Source organism: Xenopus laevis, chromosome 2S, assembly GCF_017654675.1.
Source record: "Xenopus laevis strain J_2021 chromosome 2S, Xenopus_laevis_v10.1, whole genome shotgun sequence".
NCBI classification, from domain to species: domain Eukaryota; kingdom Metazoa; phylum Chordata; class Amphibia; order Anura; family Pipidae; genus Xenopus; species Xenopus laevis.
The window spans coordinates 55,702,100-55,717,124 of record NC_054374.1 but is presented as its reverse complement, the minus strand read 5'-3'; the positions used below and the strand labels follow the sequence as shown (position 1 = coordinate 55,717,124).

General features: G+C 40.4%; 1 protein-coding gene across 4 annotated transcripts in view; it reads left to right on the top strand.

Annotated features, from left to right (window-relative positions):
• Positions 1-10,398, top strand: part of ppard.S (peroxisome proliferator activated receptor delta S homeolog) — a 71,083-nt gene extending 60,685 nt beyond the window's left edge. For 2 of the 4 annotated variants that reach the window (XM_041583008.1, XM_041583009.1), the window contains 3 exons: positions 7,961-8,157; positions 9,050-9,500; positions 9,848-10,398. In XM_041583008.1, the coding sequence (XP_041438942.1) occupies positions 7,961-8,157; positions 9,050-9,500; positions 9,848-10,095 (896 nt within the window). In that variant the 3' untranslated portion in view covers positions 10,096-10,398. 4 annotated transcript variants of the gene reach the window in all.
• Positions 10,399-15,025: the final 4,627 nt, after the last annotated feature.

Genomic DNA, 15,025 nt, shown 5'->3' with positions numbered 1-15,025 from the left:
TCCATTTCGAACCCTTTTTGGGAGATGATGTATCACAAAAATGGTATTTTGAGAGTTTCAAATGAACATTTCTCCAGTTTAGCAAAAAGAGCATTCTTCCTTAAGCGGGAGAGAACATGGAGCCGGTGTTCTTTCAAGGATTTGAAAAAAATCAGGATATCATCCAGGTAGACAACAACACAAAGTCCCAGTTAATCTCGAAAGATGTCGTTTACAAACTCCTGGAAAACTGCGGGTGCGTTGCAAAGCCCAAAAGGCATGACGAGGTATTCATAATGTCCATCATGCATATTAAAAGCAGTTTTCCATTCATCGCCCTCACGAATGCGGATCAGGTTATAAGCTCCGCGTAGATCTAACTTTGTGAAGAGACTGGCTCCCCTAAGTTGATCAAATAATTCTGAGATGAGGGGAAGGGGATAGCGGTTCTTACAAGTAATCTTGTTCAGACCCCGGTAGTCGATACAGGGCCGTAAACTGCCGTCTTTCTTTTGGACGAAGAAAAATCCTGCACCAGCTGGAGACGAAGAAGGACGAATGAAGCCTCTTAAGAGATTTTCCTGAATGTAGTCTTTCATGGCTTTGGTCTCAGAAGGGGAGAGTGGATAAGTACGTCCTCGAGGAGGCATGGTACCAGGAAATAGTTCAATAGGACAGTCATACGGTCGGGAGGTGGAAGGGTCTCAGCAGATTTCTTGCAAAAGACGTCGGAGAAGTCTTGATAAGCAGAGGGCAGAGAGGAGAAGTCCATGGTAACTGAGGATAATTTCAGGAGAGGGTTGCTAGGAATACAGTGCTGCTGGCAGAAAGAACTCCAATGAGAGATTTGAGAGGTTGCCCAGTCTATAACCGGATTGTGGAGATGAAGCCAAGGAAATCCTAGAACCACTGGTGTGGAGGGACAGTCAATGATAAAAAAGGAAAGTCTCTCAGAATGTAGGGAGCCGACCATGATGGAAAGTTCAACAGTGGACTTCGAAATGAAAGCAGAGGATAAAGGTTTGTCATCGATGGCCAAGACTTGGAGCGGAACAGATAAGGGCTGTAGAGGTATGGCATGTTGTTGAGAAGACTCGATCCATAAAGTTTCCTGCCGCACCAGAATCAAGGAACGCTTGAGAGTGGATGGTCTTGGTGGAAAATCGAATCTGTACTGGAAGAAGAAATCCATGAGAAGAATTGTGGGGAAAAGGATCAATCCCGCCCAGGTAGGTCTCCCCAAACCTACCTAATCGTTGGCGTTTCCCAGCCTCACAGGACATTCATGGGCGAAATGAGATTTACCCCCACAATAAAGACAGAGTCCAGCTGCCCGTCTCCGCTGTTTTTCCTGTTCGGAAAGTCGGGCTCGTCCTATCTGCATGGGTTCTTAAGCAGTAGTAGAAGGAGAAGCCGACAAGGAAGAAGATGATGGAGGAGAAGTCGTGTTGGGCAGCACGGGTCTTTGAAAGTGAGGAGCCAGAGTAGGTTGGATCCTTTTTGATACTGTCTTTATCCACTTGATGCTCTCTTTGCCGAGTGTCCACCTTGATGGCCAAAGCAATTAGGTCTTCCAGAGAAATAGGCAGCTCACGAGAAACCAGATCGTCTTTCAGGCGGATAGAGAGCCCGTTGTAAAAAGCGGCATGATAAGCGTCATTGTTCCAACTTGTCTCTGCAGCTAATGTACGGAACTCAATGGCATATTCGGAAGCACTGTGGCTCCCCTGGCGGATCTGAAATAGCCGCGAAGAAGCAGACACAACCCGGCCAGGAGCATCAAAGACGGTCCGGAACTCCTGGAGGAAAGCCTTAGCGTCGTCAATTAAAGGAGATGCCTTCTCCCACAGCGGAGACGCCCATTCCTGCCAGACGCGTGATGACAAATCCCACCTTGGCACGCTCAGATCCAAATTGAGCGGGTTGCAGAACAAATTGGACCTGGCACTGATTTACAAATCCTCGGCATGCTTGGGGATCTCCACTGTAGAGAAGAGGTGCCGGGATACGTGGTTCAACCGCGGACGTAGCAGGAACCGGAGCAGCAACAGGAACTGGAGCAGGAGCTGCGGGCGTAAGGATAGACAGCTTCTCCAAGATGGCCTCCAGCGCCTGTCCAAAATGAGACTGCTGAGCCTCGTAAGACTCCATGCGGGCAGCCAATCCGCGAAAAGCTGGGCTTCCTCCGAAGGGTCCATGGCCCAATTATAATGCAAGGGCCCGAAGGCTCAAACTGGAGTAGCGGACCAAAGAGGAAGCTGAAGTCCAGCACAGTTCGCAGTACAATAGGATTAGGCAAAAGAATGGTCAAAGTCCAGGCAAATAGGTCAGTTCAGGCGGCAAGAGTTCAATAACGATAAACAGGCAATGGGTCAAGATCAAGAACAGGAATCAATACACACTAACACACCCAGGAACACACGAAGTAGAACCTATAATTGGGCTATGTTTGCAGACCTTTAGGCTCCTTAAATAGGCCTCCTTTGGCGCCAAAAGATGGACGTGATGACGTCACTGCGCTGGCGTTATTGCGCAGGCGTTCCGACGCTGGTGTCCATTCTGACGCCGGCGAAAACGCACTGGCGTCACAGTGCCGCGCCTGGGAAGAACCTCGTGGAAGGACTGGGCGCTGCCATCTTGAATAACAGAGCAGCGTAGGCATGGATGCGGAAGGTAATTCTCCCTTACACCATTATTTAATGGAGCAACACTCTCAACCTGCATCTTTTAACTATTAATATATTTAAAAAACTTTTTAGGGTTAGTTTTCACCTCCACCGCAATTAACTCTTCATTTCTTTTCTTAGCCTTCCGGATTGCTGATTTACAACATTTATTACAGTGTTTATATTCATTAAATGCAGCTTTTGTCCCTACAGATTTGTAGTTTTTAAATGCCTTTCTCTTCTTTCCCATTAACTTCTTTACTTCTGTATTAAGCCACACAGGATGATTCTTAGACCTTCTACGTTTAGTCCTTAAGGGAATAAATTGAGAACAGTAATGATTTAATATCATTTTAAAGGACAACCATTTCTGTTATGTGTTTTTAGCCGAAAACCTAATGCCCCAATCAATGCTCTGTAGGGCAGCCCTCAAGGCACTAAAATTAGCTTTTCCAAAATTCATGGTTTTTGTTGCCCCAGTATATTTTTGTTTTTTGCACCAGACATTAAAAGATATAACATTATGGTCACTATTACCCAGGGGTTCAATGACTTGCACATTTGCTATAAGTTCTGGGTCATTTGAGATCACTAAATCAAGAATAGCATTTTTTTCTGGTAGGCTCCTCAACAACCTGTGCTAAAAAATTGTAGTGCAATAAGTTTATAAACTTGTTCCCATTAACTGATCTGGCAGTACCGTTGCTCCAGTCAATATCTGGGTAATTAAAATCCCCTATCATCATTACTTTACCCAAACTAGCAACCTTTTCTATTTGCATTAGGAGCTTTGTCTCTTCCTCGTCACTTACATTAGGGGGTCTATAGCATACTCCTACAATTAATTTGCTTTATTCTTTATAATTGGTGAAGAACTCCACCCATACGACTTCTGCCCCCTCATTTTCTAACATAACCTCCTCCTTTATATGAGCTTTTAAATCCTGCCTAACATACAGACATACCCCTCCTCCTTTTCTATTGCCTCTATCCCTCCGAAACAAAGTATAGCCACTGATATTTACTGCCCAGTCATGCGACTCATTCAGCCATGTTTTGGCCACACCAATCACATCATATTTTCCTTCCAACACCAGCAGCTCCAGCTCTCCAATTTTACCAGTCAGACTTCTTGCATTTGTAAACATACATTTAATACTGGTACCATATTGAACATATGACATGTGGTCCTCCCTATCCTTAACAGTATCCCCATCCAAATCTCCTCCCCCATTTTCCCTTTCTTTGCCCACTATCTCATCTAACCTGTCTTCCACTGAATCTTTTACTGAACCCTCCCCCCCCACGCCTAGTTTAAAATCTCCTCCAACCCTCTAGTCACCTTCTCTCCCAAAACAGCTGCCCCATCATCATTGAGGTGCAGCCCATCCCTAGCCTGTAGCCCAGCCCAGTTCTCCAAAAACCCAAAACCCTCCTCCCTACACCAATCTTTCAGCCACGCATTAATCTCCCTACGCTTCCGCTGTCTCCTTAGCGTTGCTCGTGGCTCAGGTAATATCTCTGAGAAAATTACCTTGGAAGTCCTCGCCCTCAGCTTTGCACCTAGTTTTTTAAAATCATTTTTGAGGACTTCACCACCTCCTAACTTTGTCATTGGTACCTATGTGTACCAAGACCGCTGGGTCTTCCCCAGCCCTTCCCAATAATCTGTCCACTCGTTCCACCACATGCCGAACCCTAGCACCAGGCAAGCAGCAGACTGTTCGGCATGTAGGGGCCTTGCGACAGATTACCCTATCCACGATTCTAATAATTGAATCCCCTATAACTAGAACCTGCCTTTCCTTCCTTGCACTCCCCCCACCACCCGTATTAGAGCCACTGCCTCCCGGGGTGCTCCAAGAGTCAGCCTGCTCCATACACGCCAGTTCGGAGTTTTCCTCCCCAGCATCTTCAACCAAAATGACGAATTTGCTGTTTTGGACAAACTGTGGACCAGCCCCCCTACCGTTCTGTCCCCTACTTCCCCTCTTGACTGTCACAAACCTTCCTCCCTCATTAGCCTCCACTGCCCCTTCTCCTCCCCCTCCCCCCACTCCACTAGCCCCTGCCAGTGGTTGCTCTGTGAGCCTCCTGTCATTCCCCTCGTTTGCGGATGCTCTCGGTGCTGCAGGTTCACCCCTTAGAGTCTGCAGCTCAGATTCCAAGATGAAAACCCACCGACATCTCTCACATGTAAATACTGCATGGAACTGCTGCTCCAACACCACATACATGTGACAAGACACACACTGAGTAATACCAGCAAACCCACTCATATTTACACTGGGTACTTACTGTCTCCCAAATGTAATTCCTCACAAACGCCTTTTTGGTTTTAAACACCTTAACGTTTTTAACGCTGCTTAACACTTAATTCATGTAACACTTAGATCACATGCAACACTCGCTTTGCCTTCACAAGTTTAAGGTTTCAACCAGAGCACACAAAGCCTGCTATGACCTTGCAGAAAGAAGTTTTTTTTTTTTTATTGTGATTCATTAATAAATTTGTCTTCCATTCTGCTCTATTCCAAATGATACTGACCTGTATCTAAAATAAACAGTAATGTTAAAGCATTTCTAAGCCTTGCCTAGGAATATTAACACATCCATTTTATTTTTATAGGAAAGTGTCCATATCACTTTAATGATGCAACTAAACAGTAGAAATTTAAGATATATTTTACAGATAGCTATCATTCTAATGGTTTCTTTATTTTCTGCTTCTTCCATTTGATTAATTAATTGCAGTTAATCTTTCTTTCAAACATCAAAAATATCATGGACTAGTTCCACATAGTCTTGTTGTATACATCCTATCAAAAAATTTATGTTGCGCTGAACATTGGCTATGTGGAAAAAAAACTGTAATTCCCTAGCACTCTGGTACATGGCATCACCCCATTACTTAGTGAGATATGCAGCCTTCTTTTTTTTTTTTTTTAATTCTTTGCACACTTCAGAGGCATATTACAACATAAAAATAGTACAGTGTATAGTATTGCTTATATTAAATACTTTTTTATTATAGTAGCTTTGTTGTTATTACATTATAATTATACTACAGCTGCTTTTTACTTATTTTTTTTTGTACTGAAAAGCGATTGCAAAGACTTTTGCTGTTTGCTTAATAGTAAGACAAAAACAGAGAACTTGAAATATATGGAGGTGGAAACCAAACAATAAATCAATGATATTCAGTCATGGCCTGAATTTAAAGGATCATTTAAAGTGGACCTGTCACCTACACATAAAAAGCTGCAAAATGAAATTCCTTTGCAAATTAAACATGAAACACAAATCCATTTTTCATTAAAACATCCATACCTGTTATAAAGGTATTTAAATGTTTGAGCTGTCAAACAAATATTATATGCCCCACCTCTATGCCTAGAGGTGGGGCCGTCGATTACTTTCACTTTCAATTCAGCACTTCCTACATACCACTGCACTTCTCACACTGCCCCTTTCCTCCTCAGGCTCTATAATTATGTAGGGCACTGCACATGTGCAATACTTTTCGCATTCTGGTGCATGCATGCATACATAAGATTTTGGGGTGAAACAAAATTTATCTTAATAAGAATGTTAACAAAATGGCTCCTGCCTGCTTGCTGTTATAGTGTAGTTCTAAGACTGAGAAAAATTTAAATACATATGTGGGCAGATTTATCAAAGGTCGAATTTCGAAGTTAAATATACTTCGAAATTCGATACGTTTTTTTTACAGAATTTAACCGCTTTCAGGTTGAAGTAAAATCGTTCAAATTAAACGATTTCAGTGATCGATCGATCGAGCAATTTTACTAAGACTACAAAAAACGTAGAAAAATGCATTTGAAGGTCCCCATAGGCTAACATAGCACTTCGGCAGGTGAACTATTGAAGTCAAAGTTTTTTTAAAGAGACAGTACTTCGATATTCGAATATTCTAACAATTTTACTTTGAAACAAATTCGAAGTAAATTCGAAGTTGTAGTATCCTATTCGATGGTCGAAGTATCCAAAAAATGGCTTTGTATTTCGAACTTTTTTACTTCGAAAATTCCCTCAAATTCACTTCGACCCTTGATAAATCTGCCCCATAGTGTAAGTAAAGTTTATTTTGCTCAGCTAACATGATAATAACGAATTTGGAATTATTTCTTAGGGTGACAGGTCCCCTTTTGGAAAGTTTAGTATTATAGAAAATATTGTAGAATATATATTTGTAGAATTTTTATTTAAAAGAAGTGTAGATTTTAAAAAATATATTTCAGCTTTCCAATTGTTAATTTAATTTGCTAACTGGTTGATTGTGCCACTAACCGATTTTTTTTAGCTTGTATAAGACTTGTAGGGACAATTTAGATCCAAATGAAATTTGGCATTTCAAGTGTTTACTAATTTAGCTTGAGTTGTTTGATAAAGACAGCATACAGTTTCAGTTAAACTGGCCATACACTAAGGGAGTTATTTATCAAAATCCAAACTTTTCAGATTTTTTTCAATAAAAAAACTTTTTCAGATTGTTGCACGAAAACTGTGACTTTTTCTGATTGTTGTGTAAAAAATCACAAGTTTTCGGATTTGACGCCCGAAACGTCCAAATTTTTCATGACATCTGTGGACAAGCCCGAAATGTTTGGATTATTGTATGAAACCCAGCACATACAATAATATCTTCAAATTGCGAATAGGACCTCTGCCATTGACTTCTACAGCTTTAAGATCGAGTATTTTTGGATGCTGACTTTTTGCAGCCTCGCATATAATACATCTCAAAAAATTCTAGGTTTATTTCCACTAAAAATTCGATTTAATAGAGAAAAAAAAACTAGAATTCAAGTTTTAAGCATTCAGACTTTCATACATAACCCCCTAAAAGGCTTTTGCCAACATTATGTTAGACAACTCAATATTTGCAAAATATTGTTTTTTTGAACATTTGGGATCTCCGCTCTTTGTATGAGATTTGCCATTTAATTTGCTTATTTGGTGATAATGCCACTAACCCTAACAACAAAGTAGAATGTGAGAAGAGTTGATGGTAATTCAGTTAATAGAGAAACATTTATAAAAATCTAGCTTCACAGCCCTCGCTGCCCCTAGCTAAAACATGACGATTAAGTTTTAGTTTAAAAACACGTGGAATATAAAGACAAATACTGAATACACATAAATATTGATATTTTATATTGATATAGATACAGACTAGCTGCAAAGCTGCTTGAGTTACTTAGAGAATGTTTAAAAAAATGCCAGTGATTTTTCTGTGAAGTTCTCTAGTGATGGATGTGGCATATTAATCTTTTTCCATAACCACCTTGTAGCCATCAGATTTGGTCGGATGCCGGAGTCAGAGAAGAGGAAGCTAGTGCAGGCACCAGTATCTGATTCAGCTGCTCCTGATTCTCCAGTGTCTGACTTGGATGTTCTATCTCAGCTGATCCACTCTTCCTACATGAACACTTTTACCATGACTAAGAAGAGAGCACGGGACATCCTGACTGGCAGGAACAGTATCTCGGTGAGAGGGAGTATGATTTTAATGACTGTTACCAGTAAAAGAACATGGAACTTTTATACGATTGTTTTAGCCAAAAATGATCTAGGTGGAAGCTGGCAATGAAAATGCCTGCAGTAAGTGAGACCATTATTCCACTCATTCAAAATATCATATGTTCTTTAACTAATGTGTGTGGGGATACAGTTTTTAGTATATTCATTATACTGAAATAAGAAACTTTCTAAATACAATCAAATAAAAATTCTGTACGGTTTCTGAAATAATCAAGTTCATCTTCGCTATTCCTCTCTCCGCATCAGTTTCTCTTCATTCTGTCTTCATACAGGAGTTGGGTGTCTGATAATCATTGGCAGTTACATCCAATATATCTTGTATGTCTCTCTACATGCAGGATTTGTGCAATTATCTTGTTAAATTTTGTTTGTACTGGAATCAGTTATTTGAATAAGCTCTAATACATCTGCTAGGAAAGGAAGCCCACCCTATAAGATGTATTGGATTTAACTGTCAATGAATATCCGACACCCAACTCCTGCATGAAGACAGATTGAAGAGAAACAGATGCTGAGCGAGGGATAGTGAAGATATACTTGATTTCAGAAACGATGCAGAATATTTAATTGATTGTACATACAAAGTTTCTTATTTCAGTGTGCTGATGCTTATATTAAATTTAAATTTTTGTGATAGTTCCCCTTTAAACTGCATTAGGCTTCTTTAATGAATATATACTTTTTTCATATTTTGATTGAGCTACTAATACAATAAACCATAGTACTCCAGAATCATCTAAATTGCATTCTCATAACCCAGTTATTTTGGATATTGCATCTTTCTTATGAGTACAGAATGTAGTTGTGTATACTCAAATGAATATCTTTCTTCTTCTCAGCCCTTTGTCATACATGACATGGATACCCTGTGGCAAGCAGAGCAAGGGACCGTGTGGGAACAATTGCCAACCCAAAACCTTACAGGAACAGAGATTGGAGTTCATGTATTTTATCGTTGCCAATGCACTTCTGTGGAGACTGTTCGTGCACTTACTGACTTTGCCAAAAGCATTCCTGGCTTCGGCACACTCTACCTCAATGACCAGGTCACACTTCTAAAATATGGAGTCCATGAGGCTATCTTTTGCATGCTGGCCTCCCTTATGAACAAAGATGGGCTGCTAGTTGCTGGAGGGCGTGGATTTGTTACCCGTGAGTTCCTGCGCAGTCTTCGCCAGCCATTTTGTCATATCATGGAGCCCAAGTTCCACTTTGCCTCCAAGTTCAATGCCCTGGAACTTAATGACAGTGATCTGGCACTTTTTGTGGCATCCATCATCTTATGCGGTGGTTAGAAGCTCCCCTTTTTATACATTTAAGAAATTTTCCAATTGCCCGTTAATACACATTTCTTTGTCTTTTCTTGTTAGTGTTTATTCACTGTTTAGATAAATATGTGTCTTTATTTACATTTAATACTTGCTAACCCTCATTCTCTTTACATTATCAAAATGTACTTTTCCCTTTTGATATCAGTTTTTTCCTTTCCCCCTTTTTTTCTATATCTCTAATAACTTCAAGGGATGATTAACACTACTCTTTTTCCCTAACCTCTTTTTAAAGTTCCATTCTTAAATATGTCACCAATTCTGTTTGTTCTTTATTGTCTTTTTAACCATTTTTTTCTCTTCCATCAGATCGTCCAGGCCTCATTAATCCCTCACAGGTAGAGGACATCCAGGAGGGTATTCTAGGTGCTCTTAGACGTCATCTCAAGGCATCTCACACAGATGCTCCTTTTCTGTTCCCTAAACTTCTGCACAAGATGGCTGATTTGCGTCAGTTAGTGACTGAGCATGCTGAGCTTGTCCAGAGTATAAAACGAACAGAATCCAGCGCGGCTCTACATCCATTACTGCAAGAGATTTACAGAGACATGTATTGATGATGTTGAAAATAAGAACCTTATAAAAGGCATTATTCCTTCAAAGCTATATATGTCCACTCATAATATTCAGTTTGACTATATCTTGTTTTATAAACAATAGACTTAATGTATAGTAATTGCTTTTCTCAATATCATCAGATTTGCATTTCAGTTTAACACTAACTTATAAGGTTAACCTTAACAATCGCTTCTAAAAATAAATCTAAAACATATTTTTGTAAAGAATACAATTGTACAAGCATTTCCATTATAGTATGTATAATTTATGTATGCTTATATAAAATCATGAAGAAATATCCTCAATGATTGTGGTGCCTTTTTATTTCTGGTGAAACACCACTACATTTGAACCTACAAACATTCCAGTAATCCTGATTTATAGAAAAGACTCAACTGATGATAAAATTAATTGGGCATATTGGTAGCCAACTGTGGTCTGCAGTCAAATTGGTAATTTCCACTATGGAACTATGCTCAGACTTGATTCTTCTGGCATGTATACCCAATATATTGCAAGCAGTAGATATGCAAATATCTAATAGTAAGTCTTATAAATGGTGAGTAGTAGAAATGCGCCATTTATATAGTGGATAATGTACCCCCTACTGTAATTTATAAAGATATTATGTTACCGAGGAGTTATGTGACCATATAAACCTTTATACAGGTCACATAACTCCGAGGTGACTTCTAATATCTTTATAAATTATAGCAGGGGGTACATTATGCATTATAATCTACAAAGATGTCTGGCTCTGTTCTGCCCTTGCCTTCTTGCCTGCCACAGGTGATGTCATAGGGGAAAGGCCAAGGAAGTAGGGAAACTTAAATCAGGACTGGAGACTGAGGTGGGAGGGGGAGTTGGAGTTGAGAGGGAGGTTATGTGAAAATTGGGAGAGTTGGTGAGAAAGAATGGAGAGACACCAGAGAGGGGGTTAGACAGAGTGGACACAGAGATACAGAGATATCAGTGCAAGATGCTTCACGCCCCTCCCCATCTGCAATGAATTTCGAAGCAGCACCAGAGCAGTACTGGCTAAATGGGAAGGAGCTAGAATCAGCCTGTCAGCCAGCACGGACTGACAGAAAACCAGCATACCTGCTCCTGCTGCAATCGATCCGCTCGTCACCCCTTTTATAATCACCCCTCCCCAATGATTTTCCCCGCACTAACAACAAGGGGAGGGGGATCAGAGCAGACAGGGATCAGCAGGGGGAGCACATGAGACGGAAGCTATGAAGGGCCATATCTGAGAGGGAGTGAGAGAAAAGGAGCGCACTGTGCTGTAAGTAAAATCTGAGCCTGCGAGTCAGATGGGAGGGGAAGCGTGTAGGGAGGGAGCAGCGGCGGAAGTGATGTTCCATATAAACAGCGCGTTCTGATGTCAGAATGCGCTGTTTATAAGGATATAATTTACAGTTTTAACCATAGGAAAGTAAGAATATCCAAGCCACTTATACCCTTAATGGGACTGCACTAGGCAAATCCATTATGGAAAAGGACCTTGGAGTCCTTGTAGATGATAAACTTGGCTGTAGCAAGCAATGCCAGTCAGCAGCATCAAGGGCAAATAAGGTCTTGAGCTGTATTAAAAGGGGCAATGATTCATGGCAGGAAGGGGTCATTCTTCCACTGTTTAGAGCACTGGTAAGGCCCCATATAGAATATGCCGTACAGTTTTGGTCTCCAGTCCTCAAACAGGGCATTATTGTATTAGAGAGGGTACAGAGAAGGGCAACAAAGCTGGTAAACGGTATGGAAAATCTTAGCTATAAGGAAAGACTGGCCAAATTGGGGTTGTTCACGCTGGAGAAGAGTCGCTTAAGGGTTGATATGATAACTATGTATAAATATATAAGGGGGATCATATAATAATCTCTTTAATGCTTTACTTACCAGTAGGTCTTTCCAACTGACGTGAGGTCACCCATTCCGATTAGAAGAAAGGTTCTGCCTAAATATTCAGAAGGGATTTTTACAGTGAGCTGTGAAGATGTTGAATTTTCTCCCCGAATCAGTTGTTGCCATTTCAGAGTCAGGAATGCTTTTTTTCCTCCTCTGAGGCAAATTGGAGAGGTTTGGGTTTTTTTTTGGGGGGGTTGCCTTCTTCTGGATCAACTAGTAGTAGATTAAAAAAAAAGGCAAACGGTTGAACTTGATGGACGTGTGGTTTTTTTTTTGGTTTTTTTCTACCTAACTTACTATGAATAACCTGTTTTGAACTAGACCTCTCAGACTCCCACATGGTTTCTAGAATCACAGACATAGCTGGAAAGGCACAGCTAAAACATCACCGTTATCTCTACCTTACCTAGTGTTGTCCAACTTCTCTGAAAGAGAGTAACATATATTTTGCAGTTGGAAGTTAAAATGATTTCCGTTTCTCTTTATTTTCCATTTTTTTTCTTGTGCCCCCATTTCCTTTTCTAATCCACCCACATACATACTTCCCTTTTTGTTCTATTCCTTTCTGTCCCTTCCATTTATCTTTTGCCCCAGTGGCCTGCTTCTCTTCCATTCTAAAAAATTACTTGCAGGAACAGGCTTTACTACAGTTAGGATAGCATTCTACCAACAACCAAAGATTGCATGTTGTAATTTAACATTATTCAGCAAGGTGTCTGGTGCACAGCATATACTGTACCCTTTATTGGGAGCAAATTGAGGCACAACTAACAGGTACAGTGTAGAACAGCACAGGCAGTGTTAAAACTGTTTTGCTGGCATTGCAGTATGCAGCTAAATTTGATTGTGTCTTGCTGTCCCAATGTACAGTGTGAGTTTTATATTGTGGGAATTCACTCAAATGCTTGCCTTAGCTAACATTAGACATGCAGTGACATCCAGGTAGCTTTAAACAGAAATCTGAAAGTTTTATGAGCTTGTGGCACCCCAATAGATAGTACAATAGTGATTCAAGAGCCAAACACTCCATCTCTACAATGTTGTAGTTATGCTCAGGTGTGGCAAGTTTTCAGCACAAAAACATTCCATTATTAACTAATGTATCAGGATAGGCCCTAACCCTGCATCAGACATCTTTGTATCATTAGTTCTCTAAAAGAGATACTGTCATGGGTGGAAAAAAAATGTTTCAAAATGAATCAGTTAATAGTGCTGCTCCAGCAGAATTCTGCACTGAAATCCATTTCTCAAAAGAGCAAACAGTTTTTTTTTATATTCAATTTTGAAATCTGACATGGGGCTAGACATTTTGTCAATTTCCTAGCTGCCCCTGGTCAGGTGACTTGTGCCTGCATTTTAGGAGAGAAATGCTTTCTGGCAGGCTGCTGTTTTTTCTTCTCAATGTAACTGAATGTGTCTCAATGGGACATGGGTTTTTACTATTGAGTGCTGTTCTACCAGGCAGCTGTTATCTTGTGTTAGGGAGTTACCTTCCCATTGTTCTTTTGTTTGGCTGCTGTACAACAGTAAAGAGTGATTGAAGTTTATCAGAGCACAAGTCACATGACTTGGGGCAGCAGGGAAATTGACAATATGTCTAGCCCCATGTCAGATTTCACAATTGAATATAAAAAAAATCTGTTTGCTCTTTTGAGAAATGGATTTTAGTGCAGAATTCTGCTGGAGCAGCAATATTAACTGATTCATTTTGAAAAAATTTTTTTTTCCCCATGACAGTATCCTTTTAAAGTCAGGGGAAATTAACACTGACTGGTCACAGAGAGCTCCTTTTAACACCTTAAAGGCTTTGTCAGTGTCTGAATTCGATTTTACCATCACGGATATGTCACCCTTTTTGTTAAGTCTGTCAAAGGTGATGCAATTGTGGCAAAATTTAGGCTAAACCATGTGTAATATTCTAGACATGCTCTGACCAGTTTCTTTGTTACATGTTGTGCCCAATTTTGAATCGTGTCTACCTTATTTAACCAGTGTTTAATTGACCCCCCCTTCCAATGGTGTACCAATATACAGTAGCGTAGCCCTATAGCACAATTATTGGAGTTAGAAGTTAACCCAGTTTCTCTAATGGATTCTACCACTGCCTGTACTTTCTGCAGATGGCTACCCCAGTCAGTGCTGAAAATGACAACATTGTCCACATAAGCAGAGGCATATTTGCTATTTGGTTTGAGAATTATATCCATCATTCTCTGAAATACGGCACGGGCCCCATGTAGTCCAAAAGGCAGGACAGTGTTGTGAAATAAACTATCAGGGGTAGATGCTATTTAGCCCTGTATATCAGAGTTGTCAAATACCTGGCCCACCTCGCTGCTGTGTAATTTTTAGCAGTTTACATACATTTTCATCACCTTATAAAGGAGAGTACATCGACCAGTAATGAAACCATCTCTGCAGAACACACAGATCAAGCAAATAAGGAATGTGGCCTGGCAGTGTCAAATCCCATAGGTTATGTAGATATGGGGCAGGTAAAAGCTATATGTCCATTGTATTGCTAACATCCCAAATGGAGAAATAAATTGTTTTACCTGTGCCTTTTGGCCATGCTTCTGCTGTTTGCTACCTTCCTAAACCACCTCTCTTGAGGACAGCTTACTCTCCTTTAATAAAAGGAACAGTCTTACTGGTTGTGCCTGACATCTTATTTTATCCTGGCTGGAGCTTCCTGGAGGAGATGTCTTGGAGTAAATTCTCTGTAGCTTTGTGTCTTTCCACCAAGATTACTAATTATAAACTATCTTTCAGGTCTCCTTGTCCAACCCGTTGCTGGATTTATGTAGGAAGAGACTGATGATCTTTTTTGATGATCTGGGCAGACATTGATTCCTCTGGTTAAAGTAATTTCTTTGTCAGGTGACATTGGGATCTCCCTGAGAGATCAGTAGAAAAATACCAATTATGCCCATGTTGGTCTCACTTAGTCATATCAACCCCAGCTGTGATAGGATCTCTGTTTTTAGTATGGCATAGTCCTTGGCATCCTGTTCACTTAAA